This window comes from Lutjanus erythropterus, chromosome 19 (assembly GCF_056507025.1).
Source record: "Lutjanus erythropterus isolate fLutEry1 chromosome 19, fLutEry1.hap2, whole genome shotgun sequence".
Taxonomy (NCBI): Eukaryota; Metazoa; Chordata; class Actinopteri; order Lutjaniformes; family Lutjanidae; genus Lutjanus; species Lutjanus erythropterus.
The window spans coordinates 5450210-5476294 of NC_139335.1; the positions used below are offsets into that span (position 1 = coordinate 5450210).

General features: G+C 39.1%; 1 protein-coding gene across 1 annotated transcript; it reads right to left on the minus strand.

The window, feature by feature from the left end:
* Positions 1-869: 869 nt before the first annotated feature.
* Positions 870-26085, minus strand: LOC146309125 (somatostatin receptor type 5-like). Its single transcript, XM_084744534.1, has 2 exons — positions 25610-26085; positions 870-3043 (listed from the first exon to the last, which is right to left on the minus strand). Exon 2 carries the CDS (start codon positions 2984-2986, stop codon positions 1517-1519), a length of 1470 nt encoding a protein of 489 aa, XP_084600660.1. The 5' UTR covers positions 2987-3043; positions 25610-26085; the 3' UTR covers positions 870-1516.

Genomic DNA, 26085 nt, shown 5'->3' on the forward strand with positions numbered 1-26085 from the left:
ACAGAGTAACATCACCTGCTGCAGAATATTCTCAGCTCTGATATCTGCTTGACTGTCGTGTCCCCTGAACGCCTCTCATATTAGTCAAGTACCGCTTCACTTTGAAAAGACATTTTAGTGTCAAATCTCATGTTCAGTCATTCCCTCTTCAAGTCTCTGACTGTCTCAGCACATCGCTGCTCTGATGACACGTCACCAGCTGTATAGTATGATTTTCTAATTGTTTGGGCCCTCTAATACCACTATACTGGCCCTGGAAAACTTATTTATTAATCAATCACCAAAAGCAGGACATGACACTCAGCAGTGTGCAAATCATCTTTTTAATTGTTGGTTACATTTTTGTGAATGAAGCTTTTCTATGCCATTATTTTGTTATCTAAAACCTTTTAATACGAAGCAATAAACTCAGGAAGTGTTGGGTTTTCAGCGGATGTAATTTAACATGGCTCCTAAACAGCTGAAAGCAAACATGATACAGATATCTGTATGTACAAACAGCGACGCAGGAGAGAAACTAAATTTTAAACCACAGAGATTCAGTTAGAAGCTACAAAAGTACTGACAGCTGAACACACACAGACCTGCACAGACATGAGCTGAGTCTCAGCTTTCAAACGCACACCAGAGGACAAAAAACAAAAGGCAATTCAGGCTACTGGCAATAAAAAATTACCTTATCGCCTATTGTTAGCAGGTTCAGGAGCATTTAAAAAAATCTGCATATGCACGCTAATTTTGGTGTACATAAAAGTGGTATTAAACAACCCTAAAAGTTAAGGTTTTATGGATATTTTTGGTTCTGGCAGCGCTTGGTTAAGTTGAGGAAAGATCATGGTCTTGGTTTAATAGAAAAAGTCAAAAGCATCTTGAAGCGCAAAACACACATTTATTAAAATTTAACTGAAAGATGTTTCACTAATCTTAACCAAAGTGCTTTTGTTTGTCTTACGCTTTGTACACTCGCCATCCACCCTGACCACCTCCTATAATAATCCAACATAATCCTGGCAGCAATTACAAAGTAGTACATAAATATAATCAGTACGAGATGGGGTTACAGGCATGGAACTCATATCTTCAATCAACTCATCAATCTTCAGATAATATGCAGATGGTTGCAGTGAATGTTGACTAAAGCTTAAATACAGTTAAAATTTGAGCAAATGATTGTCACATTATGGATAAAAAAGCTACAAATACAACAATTAACAAGATACATGTGATAAAAGTAAATAAAGGCACAACTCTGCACATTCAACCATGCATATGTACACAATATAAACAGTAACACATTCTGTATGTTGGGAAAACTTTAGCAACTCCTTCAAATGCTAAAGAAACTTTGAGTCCATTGATCAAAAATAGCGATTCTACGGCCCGTCTGAGTTCTTCTAAAGTGTTCATTAATGGGCTTTTTACTCCATTACAACCAGATTAAAGTTTTGGATTACAGGCAGACTGCTCTGTGTTGTAATACTGAGTTCAATTAAAGTAACAGAGTACATATTTTACACTATAAGTAACTTATCTCCAATGAGGTGCTCTGTTCCAAGTTTTCCTCTGGCAGAGTTTTAATGCTCCCATTTTTGGTTCCATTGAGAAGCAATGGTACAGTCAGTGTGGACCCGTTGACTGGATCTTTGCCTTTCGTGTCCCCAGCTTTGTCCTTCCTGTCCGGGGACGGCGGGTCTGTAGCTCCTGGAGTCGGTCCTCTTTCTGAGAACAGCGGCTGTGAGCTCTGCGGCTGGAAGCTGCTGTTGCCATTTTGGGCGATCCTGTAGATCTCAGTCATTTCTGAGACATCCTCATCGTCATCGTCCTCTTCGTCCCTGATCGCCCGTCTCAGGCTCTCCCTGGGCATGAGCGCTGTCCTGCCCTCCTCCTGCTGCTGCTGCCGCTCCATGGGCTCGTGGTTCTCCACCTTCCTCGTGGAGCGGCAGAGGGCTTTCCGGAAACCCCTCTTGAAGTTGTCCGACAAGAAGCCGTAGACGATGGGGTTGGCGCAGCTGTTAGCATAGCCGAGCACGACGAAGAAATAGTAAAGACCCTGATACTCTGGTGGCAGCGCCACCAACAGGTTGGTGATGTTGAGGGCGTAGAAAGGCAGCCAGCAGAAGAAAAACATGGCAACAATGATCACAACCATTCGTGTCACTTTTCTCTCCGACTTCCTCCGCTTGGTTGAGGTGGCGTGGACTTTTTTACCCGAGCTGCGTATCTTCAAGACGATGAGCAGGTAGCAGAGGCAGATGATGAGAAGAGGGCAGAAGAATCCAACTGTGGAGGTGTAAATGATGAAAGCCGCCTGCCAGATGTCAGCTGGCTGTGGCCAGGCAATGTTGCAGGTACCTCCTGGCTTGAGGATGTTGGCAAAGATGACCACAGGAAGAACAACAAGAAACGACAAAGCCCAGACAGTGCCATTCACCACTTTGGCCACCTGAGGGCGCCGCCACTTTGAAGACCGAATGGGGTGGACTACAGCAAGGTAGCGATCGATGCTCATCACAGTCAGGCAGAAGATGCTGGTGAACTGGTTGATGGAGTCGACGGTCATGACCAGACGGCACATGAAGGAGCCGAACGGCCACGACTGGAGGGTGTTCTGCACCGCCAGGAAAGGCAGACTGAACATGAAGAGCTCATCAGCGATGGCTAAGTTGAGGATGTAGATATTGGTCACTGACTCTATCTTTGAGTAGTGCAACACAATGTGAATCACTAAAGTGTTTCCACCGAGGCCGATAATACAAACAATTATGTATATAAGTGGGATGAGGACCCCTGCCACGCTGGGACCAGAAGAGACATCTGAGATGGTGCTGTTGGTGGAGTTGTTGGTGGAGTTGAACAGTGTCTCGTTCAGATCGCTGTCATTGAACATGAACAGAAAGAGGGGGAGTCCAGGCGAGGGGCTGGCAAAGCTGCCGCTCTCCCACATTTCATCCGTCATCTCCAGCCTGGGAAGTGAGACAACACCCATGGATGTGCTCTTTCTGTCGCTTCGTCCTCCTGCCGTCTCAGCTCCCGCCCATCTGTTCTGTTGGGGGAGAAAAAACAATTAGTTACCTAACTGAATAGTTGACGTTTTCTATGTCTGTTTCATCTCTGAAGAGACTGAAATGAAAAGAAATGTAACACATCTTTGTTTTCCAAGGACATGAGAAAATGTACTTGGTTGTGTATTTGCAGTTAGTTTCTAATTTGTTAAATTGAGGAAGATGTTTTCTTAATTTGCTTGTGTTTTTCTTATTTTTTCAAGTTTTTTCTTAGACTGCAGTGCGTCAAGCTCTCTCATCCACTGTAGATATTCAAGAAAACATGTAACATTACTATAAACAGCAGTTTACACCACTTCAAAAGAACCTCCATACCTTAGTACACTGTAAAAATGTAAAAGCTGAGAAAACTCAAAATTTCAAAGGAATATATTGCAATAGTTTTGAAAATAGTAAACAGAACTTGTTTTTATTTTTATTTTTTTTTTTTATGTTCTTTCTGGCTAACTGAAGTAAAGTAACAGCCCCTCAGCAAAGACCAGTAGAAACACTGAAAACACAAATATGACAATATGGTCATCTGCTATAGTGCACATTAATTCATACTCGAACATAACAAAAATAATCGATATATCACCCAGCCTTATTTTGAGCATGTAATTAAGAGCTTTGTGTGTGTGTGTTGCACATTTGTAATATTTTAAACGTGAGAATTTAGCATGTAAGTTGGTTATTTTTCACCCTGAAACTGTGAGAACTGAGCCAAAACAATCATAAAACACTGTAATTTCCGGTCCTGGTGACCATCAACGTGTTTACAATGAAGAAACACAGGAAGCAGGTGAAGATAACACTCAGAGGACGAGGAGCAGAGACAAAAAGAGAAGCATGAGATAACAGATAAAATGATGAAAAGCAGATGTGATAGAGGTGGATATGAGATGATGAGTCAGACAGGAAACAATTAGCGCCGGGTGAAGATGGATGTTTGCAGGTAGATTGATTTGACCACAGCAGCTATATTTGGTCCTATTGATACAGCAGGCAAATTAAACAAAGTGTGTTCCCACAAATGGGCAATGCTGATAATTGACATTTCATTAGCAACCCAGTAGCACTCTGGTTAACATGAAGTAGGAACACACAGGGAGAGGAGAGGTGGTTGCAGAGGTGAGACTGTGTGCAGTCTCAGGAGACTCACGCTCGGTAAACAACTTCCATTCTGAGCAACTACAACAGCTGGTACACTCGCCCACGCGTTTAAACAGCCTCCTTCACTTGGAAATGAGAAGGAAACTAAAGTAGAGCCTTTAATAATAGCCATGCTAGGGATGTGGTCAGATGCCAATGTTGGTCTGTCACTGAAATATCTCAAAAACTAGCAGATAGATTATCAGATTGTCAAAATTTTGTGTAGACATTAATAATAAGGTTCCCTATAGGCTAAATTCATGATACCTCTATCATCAACCTCAGCTTTGCTTTATATTTAGTGCAAATTAGTAAATATTAGCACACTAGCATGTTAAACTAAGCTAAATGAACATGGTATACATTTTACCTGCTTAACATCTGCAAGTTAGCATTTGCCACTATGAGTACCTTAGCATACTAATGTCATCATTTATTTTAAAGCATTCCTGTACTGCGAGACTATTAATCAGACATCAGACAAAAAATTACCACTCGAAGAAGAAGGGAACCACTGGAATTAAGCAACAGAAGAAGATGGTGTTATCTAGCATGACAACATTGGTGCTCAGCTGGAGAATCGTGGGTCAGGGAGCATCGTGAGCCGGCCACAGGGCCCGGGCACAGAGCGGGGCTGCTTGCACTGAAGTCCCTGGACCTCCACAGCAGCTGGGACACAGCAAGGCTGGTCGCGCTACAGCTCCTGGGAATCACGTCGCAGCCAGTCAAAGAGCACCGCAGTCCGGCTGCTCGCACTTAAGTCCCTGGACCTCTGAAGCAGCCGGGACACAATGAGGCTGCTCACACCGCAGCCCCTGGGACCTGCGTGCAGTGTTTTGGGCATAGGGGCCAGGGGACACACAAACCTAATGTTAACCACACTAGCGACAGTGATGCCACACATATGAAGTGATAAAATAAAAACATGAATTTGATATTCTGCTTAAACTTATCTCTTTCATAAAAATGCAATTTTCTGTTTCTGTCTGAAAAGTGTATTTTTTGATGCAACCAACCTACATTAAAGTGCTTATAAAAAATAATGAATGAAGCTAGAACAAGATATTTTTTGTGTCTGAAACTAACAGTTTTGTCCTTTCTTTTGATATATTCCATATTAACATATTCATAGAACTAAATATTCTGTGGGTGTTGAAAAATCAGTTAATTTAGCCAAAAACCCTGGCGCTGGCTGGCAACTTTATTAAAAAATGTTGGCAGGGAAAAAGCGACATCTGGGTTATCAGTATAAATATTACACATTCTGGATCTGCAATAATTCTTAGCCAAGCTAGCTGTTCCACATTTTCAGTCTTTCCAAGCAAAGCTAAGCAAACATGGCTGCTGGCGATAGCTTCATATTTAGTATAAAGACATAAGGATCAGTTTGGAAAATACTGAACTAAAACCAGTAGCCACTTAGCTTAGCTAGATTGGTTCAGTCTGACACCAACACCAAGTCTGACTAATTAACATATTATATATTGTTTTCAGTGCAAAAATGTGGGTCTGGACTATTTCTTGCCTAAGCTAGCCGTCTTTTTGCTAAGATAAGCAAGTCTGGCGGCTGGCAGTGGTTTCAAATTTAGTGTAAAGACATGAGAGTGCTACCAATCTTCCCATCAAACTCTCACCAAGAAAGAGAATAAGTATTTTTCCCAAAATGTTGAACTATGTTTTCAATTTCCCCAAACCGTTCCTGGGCGCTAGATTAAGGCCGATGTGAGGAAATGTCCACAAAACCATTAAGGCATATAACAGCTTCTCGTTTCATTTTACTCTTCAGTGACTACACGGCTGTATTGTGGTAACTGTGGTATCACAATAAAAGCGTCATGGGCACCATTTCAAGAAAGAAATATTTCTGACCCTCTCCTGTTTTTCAAAATGCCCGATGTTGCTTTCAGAAATTCAGCAGTGAGAAAAACACAGATGTGCCCTGAGCTCACTGATAGAGTTCGTCAAACAAACCGACTGAAAGGTTATTGTCGCCTCAGTGGTGACAGCTGCAGAGTCTATAAAAAAGGCTTTCAGTCTCCTGCAGTTCAATTTAAAAGACACGTGAAAAATAAACCCAACCTGAAACAGCAAAACAAGAAAAATCAACACATCTACTGTCTTTTTTTATGAGACCACGGTAACTTATTTCATTTCAGCTCATTGTCACATTAATCATTTTTTTAATATCTCCAATTCCTTGTGATTACGGACATTTCACATTCAATTTGGCAATCTGGATCACCATGGAAACAAGAGAAAGAGAAAACCCAGAGATCAGTGTCGTAAATCAAACAGAACCAAATAACCGGCAACACACGGCAGGAAAACAAGAATAGATTCTTCTCTTCGCCTCTCGTCTCGTTTGAAAATGTTTCAAAGAGAGAAAAAAAAGAACTGTGCTGGCCCTTGGTGCTGAATGATGGGTACAATAAAATAACAGCTCAGGTCGAGCCTGAGCCTGGTGCTTCATGCAGCCACTGAAGGAGTTTTTCATAACCAGGGTTCCCTATATTGCTTCCCTAGTAGACTGAGCTGATATTACACTTTAATTAAATAAACTGTTGACCAAATAGGGCAACAAAGAGCAGAGGGTTTTCTTTTACCACAGCTACAGTGTGCAAAAAGGCCATAAAATGCTTTTGGCGACACTTGTTTGCATTTATTACTAGGTGCTGTGCGTCATTCTGCCTTACAGGACTCTGCAGATTTTTCCTAAATCTGTCCCTCTTGTCTCGTCACTTGTCAGGATGTTTACAACAACAGCTCTGGCAGCATGCATGCAGACATTTAGCTACATTTGGTTATATTGTAGCTAGTTATCATCATTCATGTATGAAGATAAACCCTTTTCATATTGCTAAACTGCTGTTCTTTTGCCTGCATATTCATAACGTTCTTAACAAGTCCATCAGGGCCCAGAGCGACTTTCTTGGCACACACATCCAAGAAATGGCAACAAAGAAAACTGACCCGAGGAGTACAAACAGAGAACAAAAGACGCACAACAGCAGGAAGAAAATGACCCCATTTACACTTCATGGGTGGATTAGATAGCAGTCAGATATCACAAAGGCTAAATGCAAATGCATCCGAGGATCACTGGATGAAATCCGATTGCTCGGACCATTTCAGGAGGAGGTTTTAAACTCTATTATTCTAGTCAGATGGTGAAAAGATGTAAATGTGTCCATTTCTTCAAGATGCAGACTTTACTTCTGTCATGGTGTAATTATGTCTGAGGAAGTAGCCTCGACAGGGTCTGACTGCATGCTGTGATAACAGCGGCCAGATTCACCCAGAAATTACATGGAGATTAGCTGTTGTTCTCCTTCTTCCATCTAAATACATGTGCTTACAAGTGTTTGTGCAGTGCAGTTGCTCTGCTGTGATAAGACATTTCCAATTCACAGAGCTTTCAGAGCACAACATCGTTCAGTCTCTGTCTAAAACACTCCCACACTTAAGATGATAGAGTGCGAGGTTTTCTAGTTGCAGCTTGTTTTTGTTTTGTTTTTTTGAGCAAACATGCTTGCTTTGACCATTCCCAGCCATCCTTGTGATGTGCTGGTGTTGTAATCCGGTGGTTTTCAAACTTTTTGTGTCTGAGGCACAGCAAAGGCACACCTGTAGCCGTATCCATGCAAAACAGCTTCAATAAGCAACCAAACCAAGAAACAAGAAAACTTGGGTTACAAACTAACAAAACATTTGCGCATTGGAACAAAATAGCAATCTCAGCAGTGCATCATGGGAAATTATGTCTTTCAGCCTCTCTGCTGCACATGTTACAGTCACAAGCCACAATCCTTGAAGTATTCCACAATGGCTGAAGTACACCATTACACAAGTTACACTACAAAAACTAAACAAGCTTTCCAGATGTGCACCAACATCAACGAACAGAACTTTTCATAAACTTCAGTTCATTAGTAATGTTACACATACTACTACTAATACTAATAATAATAATGATAATGATAACAAGCTAAATTAGCCCGTTATCACATAAAAAGCACTTGGTTATTTCGACAAATGAAATTAATTAGCTCAAGTTCAGCTGTTCTCAGCTCTCTATGCATCTCTTTCAAAACTTAAGCACAGCTGCAACTGTGATGCCTCAGCGAAATCGATTTATCGACCTCCCCGTCTACATCTCTCATCTCAAACAGTTTGATGCCTGCACTGTATTTGCCATATTTTATTCCGTCTCATTAATCACACTGAACAGCACGGGACCTTTCAGGCCTTTCGACGCTCCCTGACAGGGGAAATCCATTCCGTTTCTAAATTGAGGTTCTGAACTGCTGCCTTTGTCACGCGGGAGCCAGATATCCCATGATCCGAATGCCTCATCGCCCGCCTTTCTTTTCTTCAAATGACACGAGAGGAGTGGGTGTGTGTCTGCACAGAACAATCAGAGCTGACCGACACCGCCATATAATCGCAAGTCGCTTCTGCAATGCTTTGGCTCATCAAAGGCTGCAACCGTGTGAAGATAAAGGCAAAATACTTTGTGTCAACAGCATCTGAAAAATCAGGACACCCAGGCTAAAATTACATATGATCTATATTTAACTCTTCTGATGTCCGCTGCTTTTGATAGGCTGACCGTCTGAGCTGCATCGAGGACTCATCTCTTGTGGTCATGCTGTTACCGGTGACACATATTTGCCACTTTGTTTATCCACTGACTCACACTGGACATTTTTTCAATGTCTTGCTTGAGCTTTTGCAAACACAACTGACAGCTTGTAACCAACAATCTGTACACCAACGCTGTCACCTATATAACTTATGTGTATGTACAACTAGAAGCAAATGTAACGCCAGCCGGATGAGAAAATGTTGTTTAGTCACAACATATTAGTAAAATGTTCACTGACAACATATTTAATTTGTTTTTCTGCTAATATTTCTGATCATCAGAATCAGCTTTATACACATTTGTCGACTCCAGACAACAAGAACAATTTTAAAGATAGAAATAGACATACAGCTAAATACAAGGAGGTAAAAATAACTGTAATGTGCATACAAGTAGGTGAAAAAAATCAACAGCAAGAATGAACACACCAACACACAATGTCTTTGTAAAGGTCAGGGTGGTTCTGTAAATTGGAAGTAAGAATAATATAATGCAGAGTGCTGGAATAAATATTGAGTGATTCATGTAACAGGCTGCTTTAGATACATGAAGTAGGTGTTTAAGCACGGTATAGATAAGATAAGATAGATGAGATGAACCTTTACTGATCCCTGTAGGGTAAATTTGATTTGACAGCAGCAGAAAAAAGTAGAAGTCCAATAGGAAATGTAATAAAAAATAAGTAAAATAAGATCAAAGTATATAAAGTACAACAATATAACAGTATATAAAGCATAGAATGGTGAATGGTGATGATGACATGTAGTCTACAGTCATTGGTTGTCACAGCAGTGTAGTTGAGAAAATATTTTATTTCCTGAAGGGAGGCCGGCTGCAGACATGAGACATTGCAGTAACAATTTAATGTACTTAGATTCAGTGATTATCTCTTTATACAGTAGTTTCTACTGTTAGTGGCTGAATCCACCATTCTCATGCTGGATAAAAACTGACCCTTCGCTTAGCTCCATCCTCCTTAGTTACCGTCGCTAAGCCCTTCAAGTTTTCCATTCTGCACAGATGCCATGAACCGTGATAACAGTGGCAGATTTGGCATCAAATTGGGAGTAATTGTTGAAACACTCGGTCTTTGGTTCCACTGTGAAGTAAACAAACAGAAGCTTCTTATTTGAGCCTAAATCAGTATAGATTTAAAAGCGAGTGCTGTTTCACAGAGTCCCACTCAGGAGCGGGGGCTGAAAGAGGTGGGCTGAGACACTGGGCCATCGGGCGGGTGGGGAGAGGGGACTGCTTGGTGACGAAAGCTCCCACTGTATACATCATCTGCTTCCAGATTGGCCAATAGCAAGATAAATTGCAATAGCCGGGTTTCAACCAGTAAAGGGCAGTCGCTATACATATTTATAATACAATATGTAGAATTCAAATACTGTGTGCTAAAATGTCAAACTTCACACCTGAATCAATGAATAAAACTACTAAAAACACATGTATGTCACTCTTTAAACTTGCAACAACAAGAAGTCATGGTGAAGAAGCAGAAACATGACAAGAGGATGACAACAGTGCTCGCTGTAACGGTTGGGAAGTGAGACACAAGACGGACGGTTCCTACAGCTCGCCAGCTAGAACTGGTTCCACATTAAACAGTGGACCTTTTGTATCCCTGAGTCAGATGCATGCTTTCCTAATCTGTTTCTACATTGTGTTCAGAGAAAAATGATCAGGAATCAATATGAAAGAATCAGGTCGATAAGCACCTTATCAATTTCCATCCCTTCTCAAGAAGTGTTTGCTGTACGACATGTCTCCAAATCAACCAGGAGCATAATTGGGTCAGAGTGTTCATTCAAACAATCTTGGACTAATCAAACAAAACCGTACGTAGCATTTCTTACCAGAAGCGCCGTCATGTTGTAAAACAAACCTGCAGCTATCGGAGCGGCTGAAGGTGAAAGCTGCCTTATCTGAAACATGAAGGCGTGCCGCCCGCTTAATTTTTTCTTTCCCTGGAAATTACAATGACTGTAGATGGGAAGCACATTTTCTTTCCACAGGGAGTTCTGATCTTACTGGAATAATTATACAAACACCGTAATGTTTTACTGAATAAACAAAAGTATTTACAATTTACAGTAAGCTGCTGTTTTGAGAAAAATTACACGATGAATGTAAAAACACATTCATTCATATAAATGGAAAACCCAGAAACCATCAGTCACCTGGTTTAAGAATGTAATTAAGAATTATTTTTCTTTTCTCTTAATTATTGCTGATTTTCTGACGAAGACTAGGTGCATTTTTGCTGTGTGTTTGTGAATCTTATTGACACTGTTACCATGGTGATTGTCTGTAATTTGCTGGCGGGGACAGATGTATGTCCTGCTGTGACTGTAGATCTGGTCGAGGACTTCTGGACTGACCGAGGAAATAAAGTACATGTAGTTTTAGTCCATTTGATTCTTATTTATATATTATCTATTTTTATTTTGTCCAGTTAGCTTTGCTTTGAGTATGCTTGTATTATAATAATAATAAATAATAAATAATGATAACAATAAATATAAAAAAAGTATCAGCTGTGTTAGTTTTGGTACATATCAGGTCGGTAAATCTTTGATGATGAATCAACAGAAGTAAATATCAGACTAATAATCAGTCTAATGTATTTATAATCTAGGAACTTAGAACTTCATTTTATTCACAAGCGTAAATTGGTTTCAGAAAAAAGCATCTGAATTGAATTATGAACCCTTGAACTGCTGAAGAGTAAGTCAGCACGACGACAGACTGTTGCAGAGGAAGTCATTTGTTTGAGGGAATCTAATCTCAACACTTGACATCTGCACGCTTCATAAACAGTCTCTACACTGCCACTAGAGTGAAAACAGATGAGTAGACTGTAAATGAATGTGCCACGCTTCATGCAGTTTCTTGCAGTTAACTTGGCGTCACACAGCTGCAGCGTACAGCGTTTCTTTTCATATCTCTTGTTTTCTCTCTTTGCATTTTGTGCACCGACATACATTACGGCTTTTAAAGTCCTATTAAAAAGTCACACCTTTACCTTTAACTTGGCTTAGATTCTATTATTATGCTTTCACTTTTCACTGTTTGTTAGATTTTTAGTTTTTTTTATGTTGATCACTTTCCTTCCCCCTCTCTTCCTTTTCCCAGCACATTTATTTTCATTACTATTTTTTATCTAATTTGTTTGATTTTAATTTTTGCAAATAAACAAACTCAAATTAAAACAAACAGATAATGAATGACAGTTGCGATAATATGTCGTAAATTAAAATGTCATTCTAGGAAAACTTATGATTGTTGACAAATACAGCACAAAGTCCCTGCTGCTTAAAAACTACATTACAGTGAGTTATGAACTACTTATTAAATGTTTATGTAGTGCTTATAAATGCTAAATAAGAGGGTTAAAGTAAATTCTCTGTCAGCACACAATAAGGGCTTAAATAAATACCTACAATTTAACATCACTCAACACCAAGATGCTGTTGAGGTGAGTTCAGGTGAGGAAATGTTTGTACATCACACAGTTTTGACTGCAGCTCGCTGCAGGAGCGGAAATGCCAGCATCGTAGCTGTCAAGCTCTGCTGCACCGCTGAGTCGAGCATCCATCACAAAGGTCAGAGTCTCTGACAGCTGGAGCACTTGAAAGGTTCAGAGTATTTCAGGGAGGAGGTGCGTCATCCTGACAGCCATGTAGCTCACATCAGCGGAGACACGCAGTTACACAGAGCTTACGCTGACGGGCACAGGTTTGGTTTCAGTACAAATCTGAAATATTTAGTTCTACTTTTACTTTTCCAGCGAATGCTCTGAAGAGCACAAGAAACGTCACCAGTAGATGCGCCAATAAACTGCACTTACAGCTGAAATGAAAAGTGCATTTTTAACCCATTTAGATTTCTTCCCATCCGTCTTATTGTGCACGTATTTAAAAATATATACCAAATAAAGAACCGACCAATTTCAACCAATAACATCAGGACATCCACCTGTCAATCTGTCTTCAGCTTTTAGTGGTGCAGGGATAAGACATGTAGCTTCCTCATCTGTCTTCCAAGATGTCTGACACCTCAAACTCGTTCTGTTTCCCCTAAATTTTGTGGTTACAGACCTGCCGGTGAGAATTCACTTTAGTGAAAGTGGTATCTGTGACAGCAGATGATGCACAAGGCTTTTTACAGTGGACTGATTCAACACAAATGTTAGCAACACGCAACATATGATGGTCTGTGGGCCTCGCGACATTACTGCACAAAAGCACGACATTATAACTTTCACTAAAACACAACTTAATGACTCTGTTCACTGATTTGGGTGAATTTGGAGAAAATTCTCTCTGGTTTTCTCTCAGATGTTGGATGTTACTGAGTGTCCTGATGCTTCCCTGATCATCCTGATAACTGGTCCTGATACTCGTTGCTAAAGTAGTAGTAGGAAGTTGTTAAAACTTGCACTACATTTGGTTGTGAACCTGATACAGTGTCGTTTTCTACCACAAAAACTGTGTACACTACCTGCTCAGCAGCAAACCACAGATAAATAGTTGGACAAAACCTGGTGAACAAAGTGGAGAATTTAGCAGATAAAGAGCCACATATTTCCCTCATACGTAGGCAGAGACCGAAAACAGCTAAAAGAGAGTGAATATTGGATTTCAGGTGGACAAAAACAAGGCAAATGAATGATAATGTTGCTCCGTAATGCTCATATGTGTAAATAAGCAACTGTTTGCTCATGATAAGTCAATGCTGTGTTCAGTTTGTTTTCACATTGCCAAAAAAAAGTCAGTTATTGTAGGTTCAACTGTTCTAAACACTGAGCTAAAACTAAAAATGCGGAAAAAAAAAATAAACACAGCAACACTCTTATCAACCCTTCTCTCATCTGACTTATGCTCAGTGACTACGTTTACATGCACACAAATTTTCCACTATTCTTCCAAACATGACAATATTCCAGATTGATATGGCTCATGTAAACAGCACATTATGCTGGCAGTGGATTACTTACAGTATATTAGGGATGCGCCAATTAACCGGCCACCACCCTGCGTTGATGTATCCCCTCTAACATTTTCTCATTAACACTTGTTTAACTTCTGCTTCTGTTTTTCTCACTGCAAAGTTTTACTGCAGCAAACTCTGGTTTGTTAACATCTGCTTCCATGAGATCACGTGAAATCACGTTTCCTACGAGATCTCATGAGATTGTGAAATGAAATGAAAAAGTTGTTTAATAGTCACTGCTTTATTATGAAAATACAACTTAATTTTACATTAAAGAAAGGTTACAAAAATGCTTGTGTATCCTGTAAATACAGTTCATAGAAAATCGGAGGTAGCCAAGACAATTGCAATCAGTGCATTTCTACAGGATATTATCAAATTGTATGTATTATAACCAGGAGCAAAATGAAGCAATTTTATGTGCAAAAATGAGTACAGCAGCCAAATAGTGAGTTGGAGCCATAAACGGTATATTAAATAGGTTGAAATCCTATTTAATCTATGAGGTAGGCTGCAGGAGCGCATGACGCATGCAACGTTATAAATTAACAATAACAAATGAGGACAACTTTAAATATCACAGTAGCGGCGCATCGTGACACCAGTGGTTCAATTTACTCTCCTGATTAACAAAGGCATCAATCATACTGGACTGAGTGGGCGCTCAGTACTGACTGGACTCATACTGGCAGTGGGAACGTGGGTCGAGGTCACGGTTAAGGACGTTGGCAGAGCTGTTTGAATAGCGTGTTTGTTTAGGCTTCTTTTGTATTTCCTCACCTTGAAAACCGAGAGTGAATGTTCAGTGGTTTGCCAAGTGATTAACCAAACAGTCCTGAGCAGACATGAGTAGCAGAGAATGGAAAATTATTATTGTGGTTTACAACAAAGAACGAAGGTTATAACAAGATGTAGATAAACAACTTTTTATTCACCACAAGATATGGCCTTCATGTGAGCCTTTAAGTTGACAGCAGTGTATTTTAAGTGTATAAGATGCTGAGTAATTTTCCATGGACTAATATTGTTCCATAGCCATGGAAAATACTGTCTTTAATATCATATCCCAGTACACCTCCAACATAATTTAAGTCAACATTGTAATTAATAGCCTTAACAACTATTGCTGCTATGGTACTGGCAGTAACCATAGCAACAATACAGATGCTTCACACAATATCAACACTTAATTCTCACTTTTAAAAAGATAATGTTTTTTTTTTGTCCTTGGTGCAAACATGTACTCTAAAGTGTTCTGTTATGGATAATAGTGAAACCACCAGTCCTTTCAGATGTCAGGTGGAGGTAATGTTAATATGCACGGATATATCCAACAGAAGCACATCAGCATACCTTTTTCTCTCCGGTTCGGGCCAAATATAGTGCTTTGTACATTTTGGATGTTATAGATCATAATTGTTTAATCCTTGTTTTTCTGGATCGCAACAAACGCACAGACACAAACACTGCAGCTGCTCCAGCTGTCATGCTGACTCATCCAACCATCCAAAAAAATGTTTTCACTCTAAAAACAAACTGGACCATCTAGAGGAGGTTTCGCATCTGTAATTTTGGTGCAGATCAAACTGAAATATCCAAAAGTCTGAACCAAACAAGGTAGGTATGAAAACACCCAATATTGACTATTGGAGCTCTTCGTATTACATTCATCTGAATAACTTTTGTGAGTAAATTTGCGCTGACTGTCATGAAGTATTTAAATTAAAATCCACAAAAAATGTTGACACTAACAGGCGCTAAAAGTTGCATCACTTTCAACCAAACTGCAGCAGTGAGTCTCTGGAGGCGGCAAGACTGATGTCCACAGTCTAAAGGGCTAACAGGCACTGAGTCTACTGTGACTCTGCTTTGTTAACAAATCTGGTGAGCCTCAAAGCTCCCAAGTGCTCTCTTCTGAATCCTTCAATGTACAGGCTGCAGTTCAGCATGTACAGGAAATACTGAGGGAAGCAGTTCTAGAAAAAGTATTCGCTGCACTGGTTAAAGCGACCAAATTTCTTTGAATAAGTTAGGAGCAGAACTTTAGGTCGTAACGCTTCCATGAATATGACTGGCAATTCGTTCGGTAACACATGAAAGTGGAGAAGAAGGGAGCTTTTGTCAATGTCGGATGTTAGGAAGCATATGGCTGTTTCCTGGAGGCAGCATCGGAGCAAACTGTCGTTTGTTCATTCGTGCCATCACGGTCAGCAGTCACCGCCTCCAACAGATGAAGGTAGTCCGTGTAAATGTGTAAGTTTTTCCATCAAACATAAGCAACATTATATTTGAAGTTGATGCAAATGACACATCCATAAAGGCACACAGAGGTCATTTCATTTCACTCCTCATTTACTGCAAAGCTGCACTACACACTATTCAATCTCACATCAATATAAAAGCATCATGAGCACCATTTCAAATGTCAGGAGTATTTTTGAGCATCTCCATCAGTAAAATCGACCTTTTTTTTCCTTAAAATGTCTGATGTTGCTTTTAGAAAGTCAGAAGCGAAAACGTGGTCTGAGTGGTATTGATCTTTTCTTCCAAATCTCCATCCGAAAGCAAAACAGCATATTTCTCAAACACCGATCTATTCTGTTGTTTGAGTACGCTGCACGTCTTTGTGTATTTAACTGTTGTTTTAGTGTTTTTGCTAACTAATAATTAATTCAAAGCAAGAACAAAAATGTACCACTTTATGTGGGGACACTTTCTGTAATCTGGTAATCACTTTGTCTGGTTGTTCTTGTTGACGGAGTCTGTTCAAAGCTGCAACGCCGACGCGTTTCGCACCATGTGTTGTTTTTCACACATCAAAATGAACATAAGCTCAGCGGTGTCACACTTACAAGTAGTGGACTCACATAAACAGCACATGACCCTCAACAGCAACTCTTCCATCTGGAGGATAAACATTTCAGTCTTCTTTCATCCGGACTGTGGAAGGTTCACAGTCAGGGGACAATGTTCAGAGAGACGGAGTCAGATTATAAAAAAGTGAGACGGACATGTCGAAATTACACCCATGAAGACAGGGGACAACTTGCACAAAGTTATGGATTTTATCTTTAATTATTCCAGATTTTGGTTCAACAAACCTTTCCTCTGTCACAGAGTTAATGTATAATACTTTGTGATGCTCTAAATTATGTTTAGATGATGCCACTATGTTTTCTTGAGTTCGGCTGGGTGGCGTTCAGGCTACAGACAGTTGCATGTTTCTGAGCTTCTTTTGCCTCTCAGCTCATGTCTTTCTTTAGCATACATGTGGTCTCTATTTTGTTCATGAACAATGAATAGTGGCTGTACAAACACGCTTGATGAGATTGGTGTGTAGTTTATGTGTGAACATTGTGGAAACCAGTTTTTGGTTATCGTCTTAGCTGAGCTAACTCAACCACAACACACAGACCTCAAACCGTTACAATAGTCTGGTGTCTCTTCTCAGTGTTAACATTGTGAAACAATCAGAGTTAGGTTTAAGCACCAAAACTGCTTGCTTAGGTTCAGGAAAGGATTGTGATTTCAGTTAAAATAAGTATGTTACTTACAGAAGTTATGTATCTAATTTAACTTACGTACATGACATAAGTTAAGTAGGTTACTAAACTTAACCAAAGTTAAAATAAGTCAACATTGGTGTTTGGTTTTACATGGGACATGAACTGCAACATCCTCAGTGAAAGTACTGTTTGTCTTTTTTTGACCAATCCATCCACCAAAACCTCTTCCCTGTGCTGCTCTTTAGACCACGTCACATGACATTTTTTTTCATCTGTGACACCGGTGTGTAAAATTGTGAAAAATGTCCATCTAAATTTACTAAAACCTAGATGACAGGGTTTAGGGTCAACAGTGCAAAAAAGTAGTACATCCCCACAATTAAGAAGGTCTAACTTTGGTGATATTTAGCACTTTTTTCATTTGAAAACATTACAGATATTAAACAATTCATTGATTAAAATTGATCAAACAGTTGCAGACACATTTTTTCCAATTAATCTGCTAATTGTTTCTGCTGGACTGTGGACTCCTTGCCAACCACCTACAGCTGTTGCCATCACAACATGCATTTCTACGTGTCCACTTATATCTGCGTGGGAAGAGCTCATCTAAACATGTAAAGAAAATAAAAAAAAAAACTTGTACACACTTTTGAGTGTTTATGCGGTTTGTGTGTGGGTTACTGACAATCACAAGTGTCCATGAATCTGTTCCGGTCATTATTCAGAATGAATTTTCACTGCTTTGAATAAATCGGGGACTTGTGGCTCAGCATGTTGATCGATGAATATTTTAAAGAGGATGCTGTTTATTTTTATTTTTTTTAACCTCCTCTCCTCTAAACTCAACAGGAAGTCCATCAGCCTGAGGCTGCTGCCTTCCTGAAAACAAGGTGATATCCTCTCTCTCTTTATACTGACTTGACTGTACAGATTAAGGAAGCTAATTAATTTCATAATTAAAATTGTTATTGTATTATATGCAGATGATATAATTTTACTAGGTGAGCCTGACCTACAGAATATGGAGGGTTGGGTAGTAACTGATTACATGCATCAGGAAAATCTAATCAGATTACGAAAAATAATAAAGTAACTATAAACAGGCCAGATCACATTTATTTAAAATACTTTATCTAAGGCAGAAAGGAATTTAAAAAGATAAAAGAAACACAAGACAATGAAAAAGACAGGGCATAAATATCATTTGACGATATGAAAAGTAAAACAAAATAAAACATAGGATGAAAATAAGTTAAAATAGAATAAAACAATCATGCAGTAGAGTAAAGGTTACGGAGCAGCTACAGAGCAAGATATGAATAAACAGTCCGAAGTTTGACTTAATGCAGTTCTCACCCTGTAACACCATTTGCCTAAAATTTTATATATGAGTTTCTGAGACCTCTCCAGCATCAATATGATCAATACTTTCCTGAAAAATCTGAGACATGTCCTCTGCACTCTGGTGGAATATCAGTGCACTGCAGGCACCATGGCCGCCCTCACAAATTTGCTAATTTTGAAAAAGTTACTTCAGTATAACAGAATAACAGTTACATTTAAACATCAATATTTACCTTAGTGAAACAACCTATAATTACTTAATATTTTGTACCTTATTTCATAATAAAATCATTGAAAACGTGTGCATTAAACGTGATACAGCCCTTATTATTAAACCCTGCAGTCATTATTCTATTGAATTTCATGTTTTAATTTCTGCCACAATCACAAATTCAACAATCACTAATTTAACTTAAAATCATGTGTGAGTTGCAAACAGTTATGAGCAAGTGAGCACTTGTTATTAATTGTTTTGGGTTTTTTTAATTGATTTTCACTTGAGCAATTCCTGGGTTGTCATAATTGTGTGTTATATTGATCAATTCATAAACGCCTGATGTATCAAATATGATACAAATGAAATATACATGAGGTTATTTTTTATTTTGTCAAAAGTCCTGCAGACACAGAAGTCCTTTAATTCTTGGTATGCTCTAAATGTGACAGCCCTGATTTTATATATGAAATGATGTGCATGTTTAAGTGAAAATTCATTCTTTCTGGGGCTTTAGAAGAGTGAATGTTTCTCCTCTGGTCTCAGTTAATCAGACAGACATTTAACCCAGTGAATTCACACAAGACCTGGCATCCAATTCTGGATTTAGTCTTAAGCTTCGCTGACATTTTTCTGTCTCGTACAGGTCCTCTGTGTGAGGTAGACGCCAATCTCAATGTCTGAAGGGAGAAACACAGAAACACTGCAGACCAATCAACGTTTTCTTTCTCCTGCTTCATTTTCAAGACAAGGTGATAACAAACAAAAGCCCTCTTTACATAAATGTGGAGGCAATTTAACTCGTCAGTCTCGTGTCTGGACCGGAGGAGTGCGCTCAGAGATCTCTGACAGGTGGATAGTGATGCACGGAGTGCCTCGGATGTCGCCTAAATCTGCATGTTCGCATAAATCATCCACCTGTCACCCATCCAAGCTAATTATTTTCTACAATTTAGAGCCTCACACTCACATGGACGTCCCACTCCACCTCTAACAGCCCCTGCAGGATATATTGCCTTTTAAATTGCAATGTGTGTTGAGGAGCAGAAGCTTTCCAGGTAAATTCAACAGCTATTAGTAGTAGTTTGCATCGACAACAGGAAATACATGCCTGAAAGTCTGAGCAGACATGCTGTTTTTTATTTTAAGCATGTGAATTCATGCTAATTTCTTTTAGCACCTTAATGGTAATTCCCATTATGTGTTAGCATCAAGCTAACAGACTAATCTACTTATTTTCACATAAAATTTTACTTTTCACGTAAATGATGAGGGGAGAAAACAAAAAAACAAAAAACAAAAACAAAGTGAAAGTTGAATGAATATGATGTTGATTTATGTAAAGAACATAAAGAACTTTTTTCAAAGGGGTTCATGCCAGAAAAAGTTTGGAAACCACTGCTTTAAATGATGAGAAGAGCGGTGGTCGTAAACTCATGCTTCAGCTGAAAAATAAGTGTTAAGATCCATCAGTCAGGCAGCCTGAGAGGGAACAGAACAAACTCTTCTTCCTTCACATCATTTAACTTTTCCTTCTCACCGCTGATTTCCTGCAGTGACGCTGCTTCATAACACATGAGCACTTGGCTCTTAAATGTCCCGTCATGACTGAATAAAACCCTGAGGAACATTTACATAAACAGCTTTCGCAGCATGAGGAAGACAGTGATGTTCGACATTTTATGTCTGAAAACACCTAAAGAAGAAAGAATACCTTAACATGTTTAACTGTAGCTTGATACTGTAATGTTTTTACTCCTAAACACTGTTTTGTTTTGTTTTTTTGTCTTTGACAAGGCGACACATTGTGAAATTTAAATGCATTTCTGGATTATTCACCTCTTCAAAGGCAATTTTGCCTGAAATTATGCCGTGGGATGTGCTGATTAACTTCCCACCTGTGGTGAAACTGTGTGTGTGTGTGTGTGTGTGTGTGTGTGTGTGTGTGTGTGTGTGTGTGTGTGTGTTGTTTATTTCTTGAATTTGTCTGATTCACTTTGTGGATGGACAGATGTAGGACTGGCATTCTGCTTATCTAACCGATTCTTTATCAATTCCTGATCAGCTAGGTTTCATTTCACAGCATTTGTTTTAATTTATGTTTACATGTATACATGTAATTCCTGGAATTTAAAGGGACAGTTCATCCCCAAATTAAAAAAAAACACATTTTTCCTCTGCCCTCTTATGTTTTGTGTCCTAAAATATCCAACATTTACTATATTGACTTGTGTCTGTGCAGAATTTGTCCCCAGAAAAGTGTTTTTTAAAAACCCTGAAATCTGAGATTCAAACATACCTAGCTATGGTATCTAACAAATGTGAATAAGGGGAAAAAGAGCAAATGTGACTTTATTCTTTTACTTGTTATCAGGGCAGACCATGTTAAAATATAGAGATGAGACAATTACTGGTGTAACTGCTGTAACATTCCAGACAATCACTATTACTGTTTCAAATTTTAATTATCATGATCACTGTGTTTGATTACTGTAAATACTATTCAACATCAACTGTAATTAGCATCAGTCTCACAGGTGCAATGATGGTTTGTTTTCCCTCAGTGAAAACACTGAAGACATGATGCCGTGTCAAATCATTGACAGGTTTTCAATAGAAACTCAATTGAACTTGCTCAGCTTTTGTTGGTCAGGTCATTTTTCCTTGATTTCTGTGCTTCTACCCCCGGTGAGTAGGCTACGTATTTATAAAGTTTTTCTTTTCTTTTTTTTCTTTTTCTGTTTGTCTGTTTGTATGATCGCAAGTTTGGAGTCTTTTTTTTTTTTTAAACTGACTGAATTCTCTTTGCTGGTTCTGTGCCGCTTGATGCTTCTTCCATCAATAACAGACTCAGCACGTGTTCTCAGCAGCGTGGACAACACAACAACACACAAATTCAAGCACTTTTCAAGCATTTTCAAGGTCCAATATCAAGCTTGTCCAGCTCTTTATATCTGGTAAAAGACATGAGGCTCGAGCAGAGTCTTAAATTAATAACAAAGGCAAAAGCAATTAGGCTGTTTCCAACTTTTATTTGAATTTTAATAGTATTTTGTTTCCTAAAAAAGTCAACTATTTAGCCAGGTAGTGATTTATTAGGAAAGTAAAACAATTGTTTCAAGAACCTTATTCAAAATCCATGCACTTTTCAAAACTTGAAAACTTAACATTAAAGTTGAAATGTTTTCAAGGATTTCCAACACTGATACAAACCCTGCAACAGATCTGATGATTTAGAACCAGTTCTCAATTCCCAAGATGGCATAATTTTGCTGTTCAAGTGTGAATTCATTACAATCTCAACTTCCAGGAACACACACTGAATAATCTTACTGTTCTAGATGTAAAAATGTTAGAAAAAAAATCAAATGCAGCGTAAAGATGCAGACTTTTGCAACATTTACAACATACGTGGCCTCACATGGAAGAGACGTGATGGGGTTTTTTTTTGCTCCTCTGAGCTGAATAAATCATGTCAGCTGGTAATCAAAGTATCTCACAGTGCCATAAACACAGTGGGGTGTTTTTTTTTTTCAGGAACTGAAAATGTGTTTTCTCCTACAAGCTGAACAAATCACAATACAACTCTCATAACAAGATACAGTATTTGGTTCACAGTCCTCTTGTGTCGATGAATGATTCATTTTAACAAAGCTGCTCACAGCGTTCTAGCACACAAAACCATTAATAATTGAGATGAAGCTGGGCGGTATAATAACCATTTTGTCCATATTATCCACCCCTGCTGGGGAAGTGGCTAAAAGAGGCGTGTTTATCTGAAGTATAACTCCAAACTCTTGAACAAAATAATGATTTTTCAGGTACAGTCGGTACATTTTTGTTGAGGCTGAACACAAACCTCCCTGCAGGCACCTACAGGCACAATCTGCAGAAGTATCTGCAAGCTGCTGTACAATAAAGAATTAGCACAAGAAGAAAACCAGAGGGGTAGAAAGTAACAGGATACAGATTATAACATACTGAGCAAGACACTAAAGACACTTGTACATGTTGGAAATCATTAATATGCAGATAATACCTTGCTACAGTCTCCATATTTAACGTTTAAAAGCAGTATATCAACATTTAATGAATTGTTTACAACATTATGATACAGTTGTAAGCAGACATAACAATATTAGCAATACTGCATAGTAAAGAACACTTGAAATATCATTGTATGTGTGTACAGCTACATTGTGTTGTGATATGAATCATTTGTTAAATGTTATAGATGCTAAATAGTGAGACAAAGCACAGGCGTGAAGAGCTGGTCACAGTGAATCAGTTTCAAGTGCTTCTGGATGCATTATTCTGTTGTAGTTCAACGATAAAATGAAAAATACGTTCAATTTGGCGGTTTTCAGCCCGCCTTCAGCATCCACCTGGCGGATTTTGACCCAGTGGTGGACGGTGATGCCATAGAGATTGTTGGGTTCAGTTTTGTGGTCATGTTCTCAGAAACAAAACAGCGTTGTTTATTTATATCTGGATCATTACCAGGACTGTGTTTATTTCTCAGTATGAAATTTTAAAAGTCAACTATTTCAGTGTAGGGCTGAACAACTATGAAAAAATATCAAATTGCAGTGATGTTGACTGATTCTATAAAGTCTGTAGAATCTGATTTGTTGAACAGGACTCTGCTTCATGATATTATATATTTAAGAGTTTTGTGACACACATTTTGCCTTTAACAAATACTGCAACCTCCTGCAACTTTAAAACTGCAGAAAGCCATATTGCAATTTCATTAAAATTTCTGTAAAAAACTGCTGATGGTTATAAACTTGGGGACTATCCATGCAGAAAAATGAATTCTAGTAGGAGAGCTGAGCTGCTGTTTTCATATTTGAATGTGTGCATGTAACAGATGATACTGTGAGGAAAACTCCACAGGTTTCCAAAACTGTCAGTGCTTCATGATGGAGAGCTCCGTGTTTGCAGGGGGTGGCAGCGTGCATGTGACTGGCAGTGACTGCCTCAGTGTCTAACACACCCACAGATAACTTAGAGTCATGTATTATTTTAAATCCAATCCTGTGTTCAAGTGCAGGTGCATAAAGGGAGCCTGGCTGTGAAATGACCAGAAGTGCTTCGGCACGCTCCAGACGCAGGGCGCATTTGGGTTCACTAAAACAGAACCTTTGGTGTTTTCTTGTGCACCTCGTGTACTAATCCACTACAGGCTTGTGGAGGTAAAGATAAAACAAGCACGCTGCGCAGAGGACATCTACAGTACCTGAAACATGACGCCACATTAACAACATGTTGAAGAAAACACCACAAAACATGTTACTCCTGGTTTTTCTTTTTAGTTTAGACCGAATCAACGGCTGAGCTTGTTGCAGGTTGCAGGCTGTGATGTCATCTCCACAAAAGTTTCAGGTTTAACTATAGAAAATGCAACACTTCATCTGTCAGATGTTTACTCTAACATTAATAAGTGTGTGCACGAAAGCAGTCATGCTCGTGCACGTGGCAGCCCACCCTGCAGAAAACACGTTCCCGCCCGCATTAGATGACATAATGTCACCATAATTTACACATGCCTACACACACACACACACACACACACACACACACACACACACACACTTCATCTCCCTTACTTTCACACACACACAGATTAGGTCACTGTGCTGAGTTTTAATTATGTTTGACAGTGAGGTGAGTTTTACTCCTAATGTATATTAACTGTTAAAGGGATAGTACACTCAAAACAGCAAATTACTTATTGCTTTTTTAAGATTACTGTCGAAATTCTAGAGATAGATAGAAAATTAAAGATATATTTCGTAATAATGGTATTATAAGCAGGATTTCAATCTTAACATTCATTACAACAGTTCAGGAGTCTCACAACACAGCTCAGATTACACACAACAAACAGAGGAACTGAATAAACCAAAAAACGTCACAACAAACATAAAACATTATATCAGGCGAAACAATTTCGCCTCATTTGATATTAATCAAAAAGTAATGAAAAGTAATCAATTTACATTACTTTGGTATTGTGATACTTGGATTAGATTAGTAACTACTTTTTTAACAGGTAATTTCTTTAAAGTAAGGCTGAATGATGACTATGGTGTGTTTATCTATTTATTTATTTTTTATTTTTTGCAGGAATCTGTACCAAATGAAGGACAAGGACATCTCTGTCTCACGACATTCATTTATTTAATAGTTTTTCTGATGCACATTTCGCCTTTAACAAATATTGGACCGAACTGCAGAAAGCCATACTGCAATTCAAATAAAATTTCAATTAACTGTGCAGCCCTAGTTGCTGACTACTTTTATTTTAAAACAGGTAATTACAGGTATATTTTTAAAGTAACCCTCCCAGCCCTGATTATCAATAATCTAGGCTACAGTTTATTATTTGTCAAGAATCAGGGCTTTAAATTTGAGTCTTGAGACATTTTTGCAAACATGCCCCCCCTTCTTTAAATCTGTCCTCCTCATTCAAACGTTTCCACGGTCGCCTCTGGAGTAATTAAAGGCATTTCAGAGAGATTTGTTGTTGGTTTTTCTGATGTTAAAACCCTCACAGGTGAGATGAGACACACGGACTGTCCACTCGGCGCTCATCGGTCCACATTCAGCCACTTGCTGCTGTTGCATTTTCGGCAAACGTCCAGCGAACTGAACAGTACGTGTCGAGCTTCAGTCAGATTCATGCACTCTGTCAACTTACCTTTAAAACTGAGACTTTTCAAAGCGGCGATGCTCCCCAGCCCGGTCTCGTCCGGTGTGATTTAGGCTTTTTAGTGATGAAACAACGCGAGAAGAGCAGGTGCACCTCGTTTATTCCCTGTCAGGACGTGTTTTATTCTCATCGTCCGCCGTGCAGCACTCCGCTCCGAGTTTTTCCTCCTCCGTCTGTTCCAGGACCGACCGACTGACTGACTGACTGACTGATGCACTGAAAGTCACCAGCGCAACATTATAACTGCACGCAGGTCGCACCGTCTCTTGCTTGTAACTAGGTAACAGCTCTGCCTGCTGCACACAGTCAAGTAGGAGGTGTTAAAATCCTATGGTGAGTGTGTGTAGCTCTTTCCCACTGTGTGCTCAGGCTCTATCTGTGTGTGTGCTGTGCAAGCCTGAAGAACCATTAAAGGCTGGAGTGGTTCCACTTAGAACATTTATGATACTATAAAGTCAGTAAAA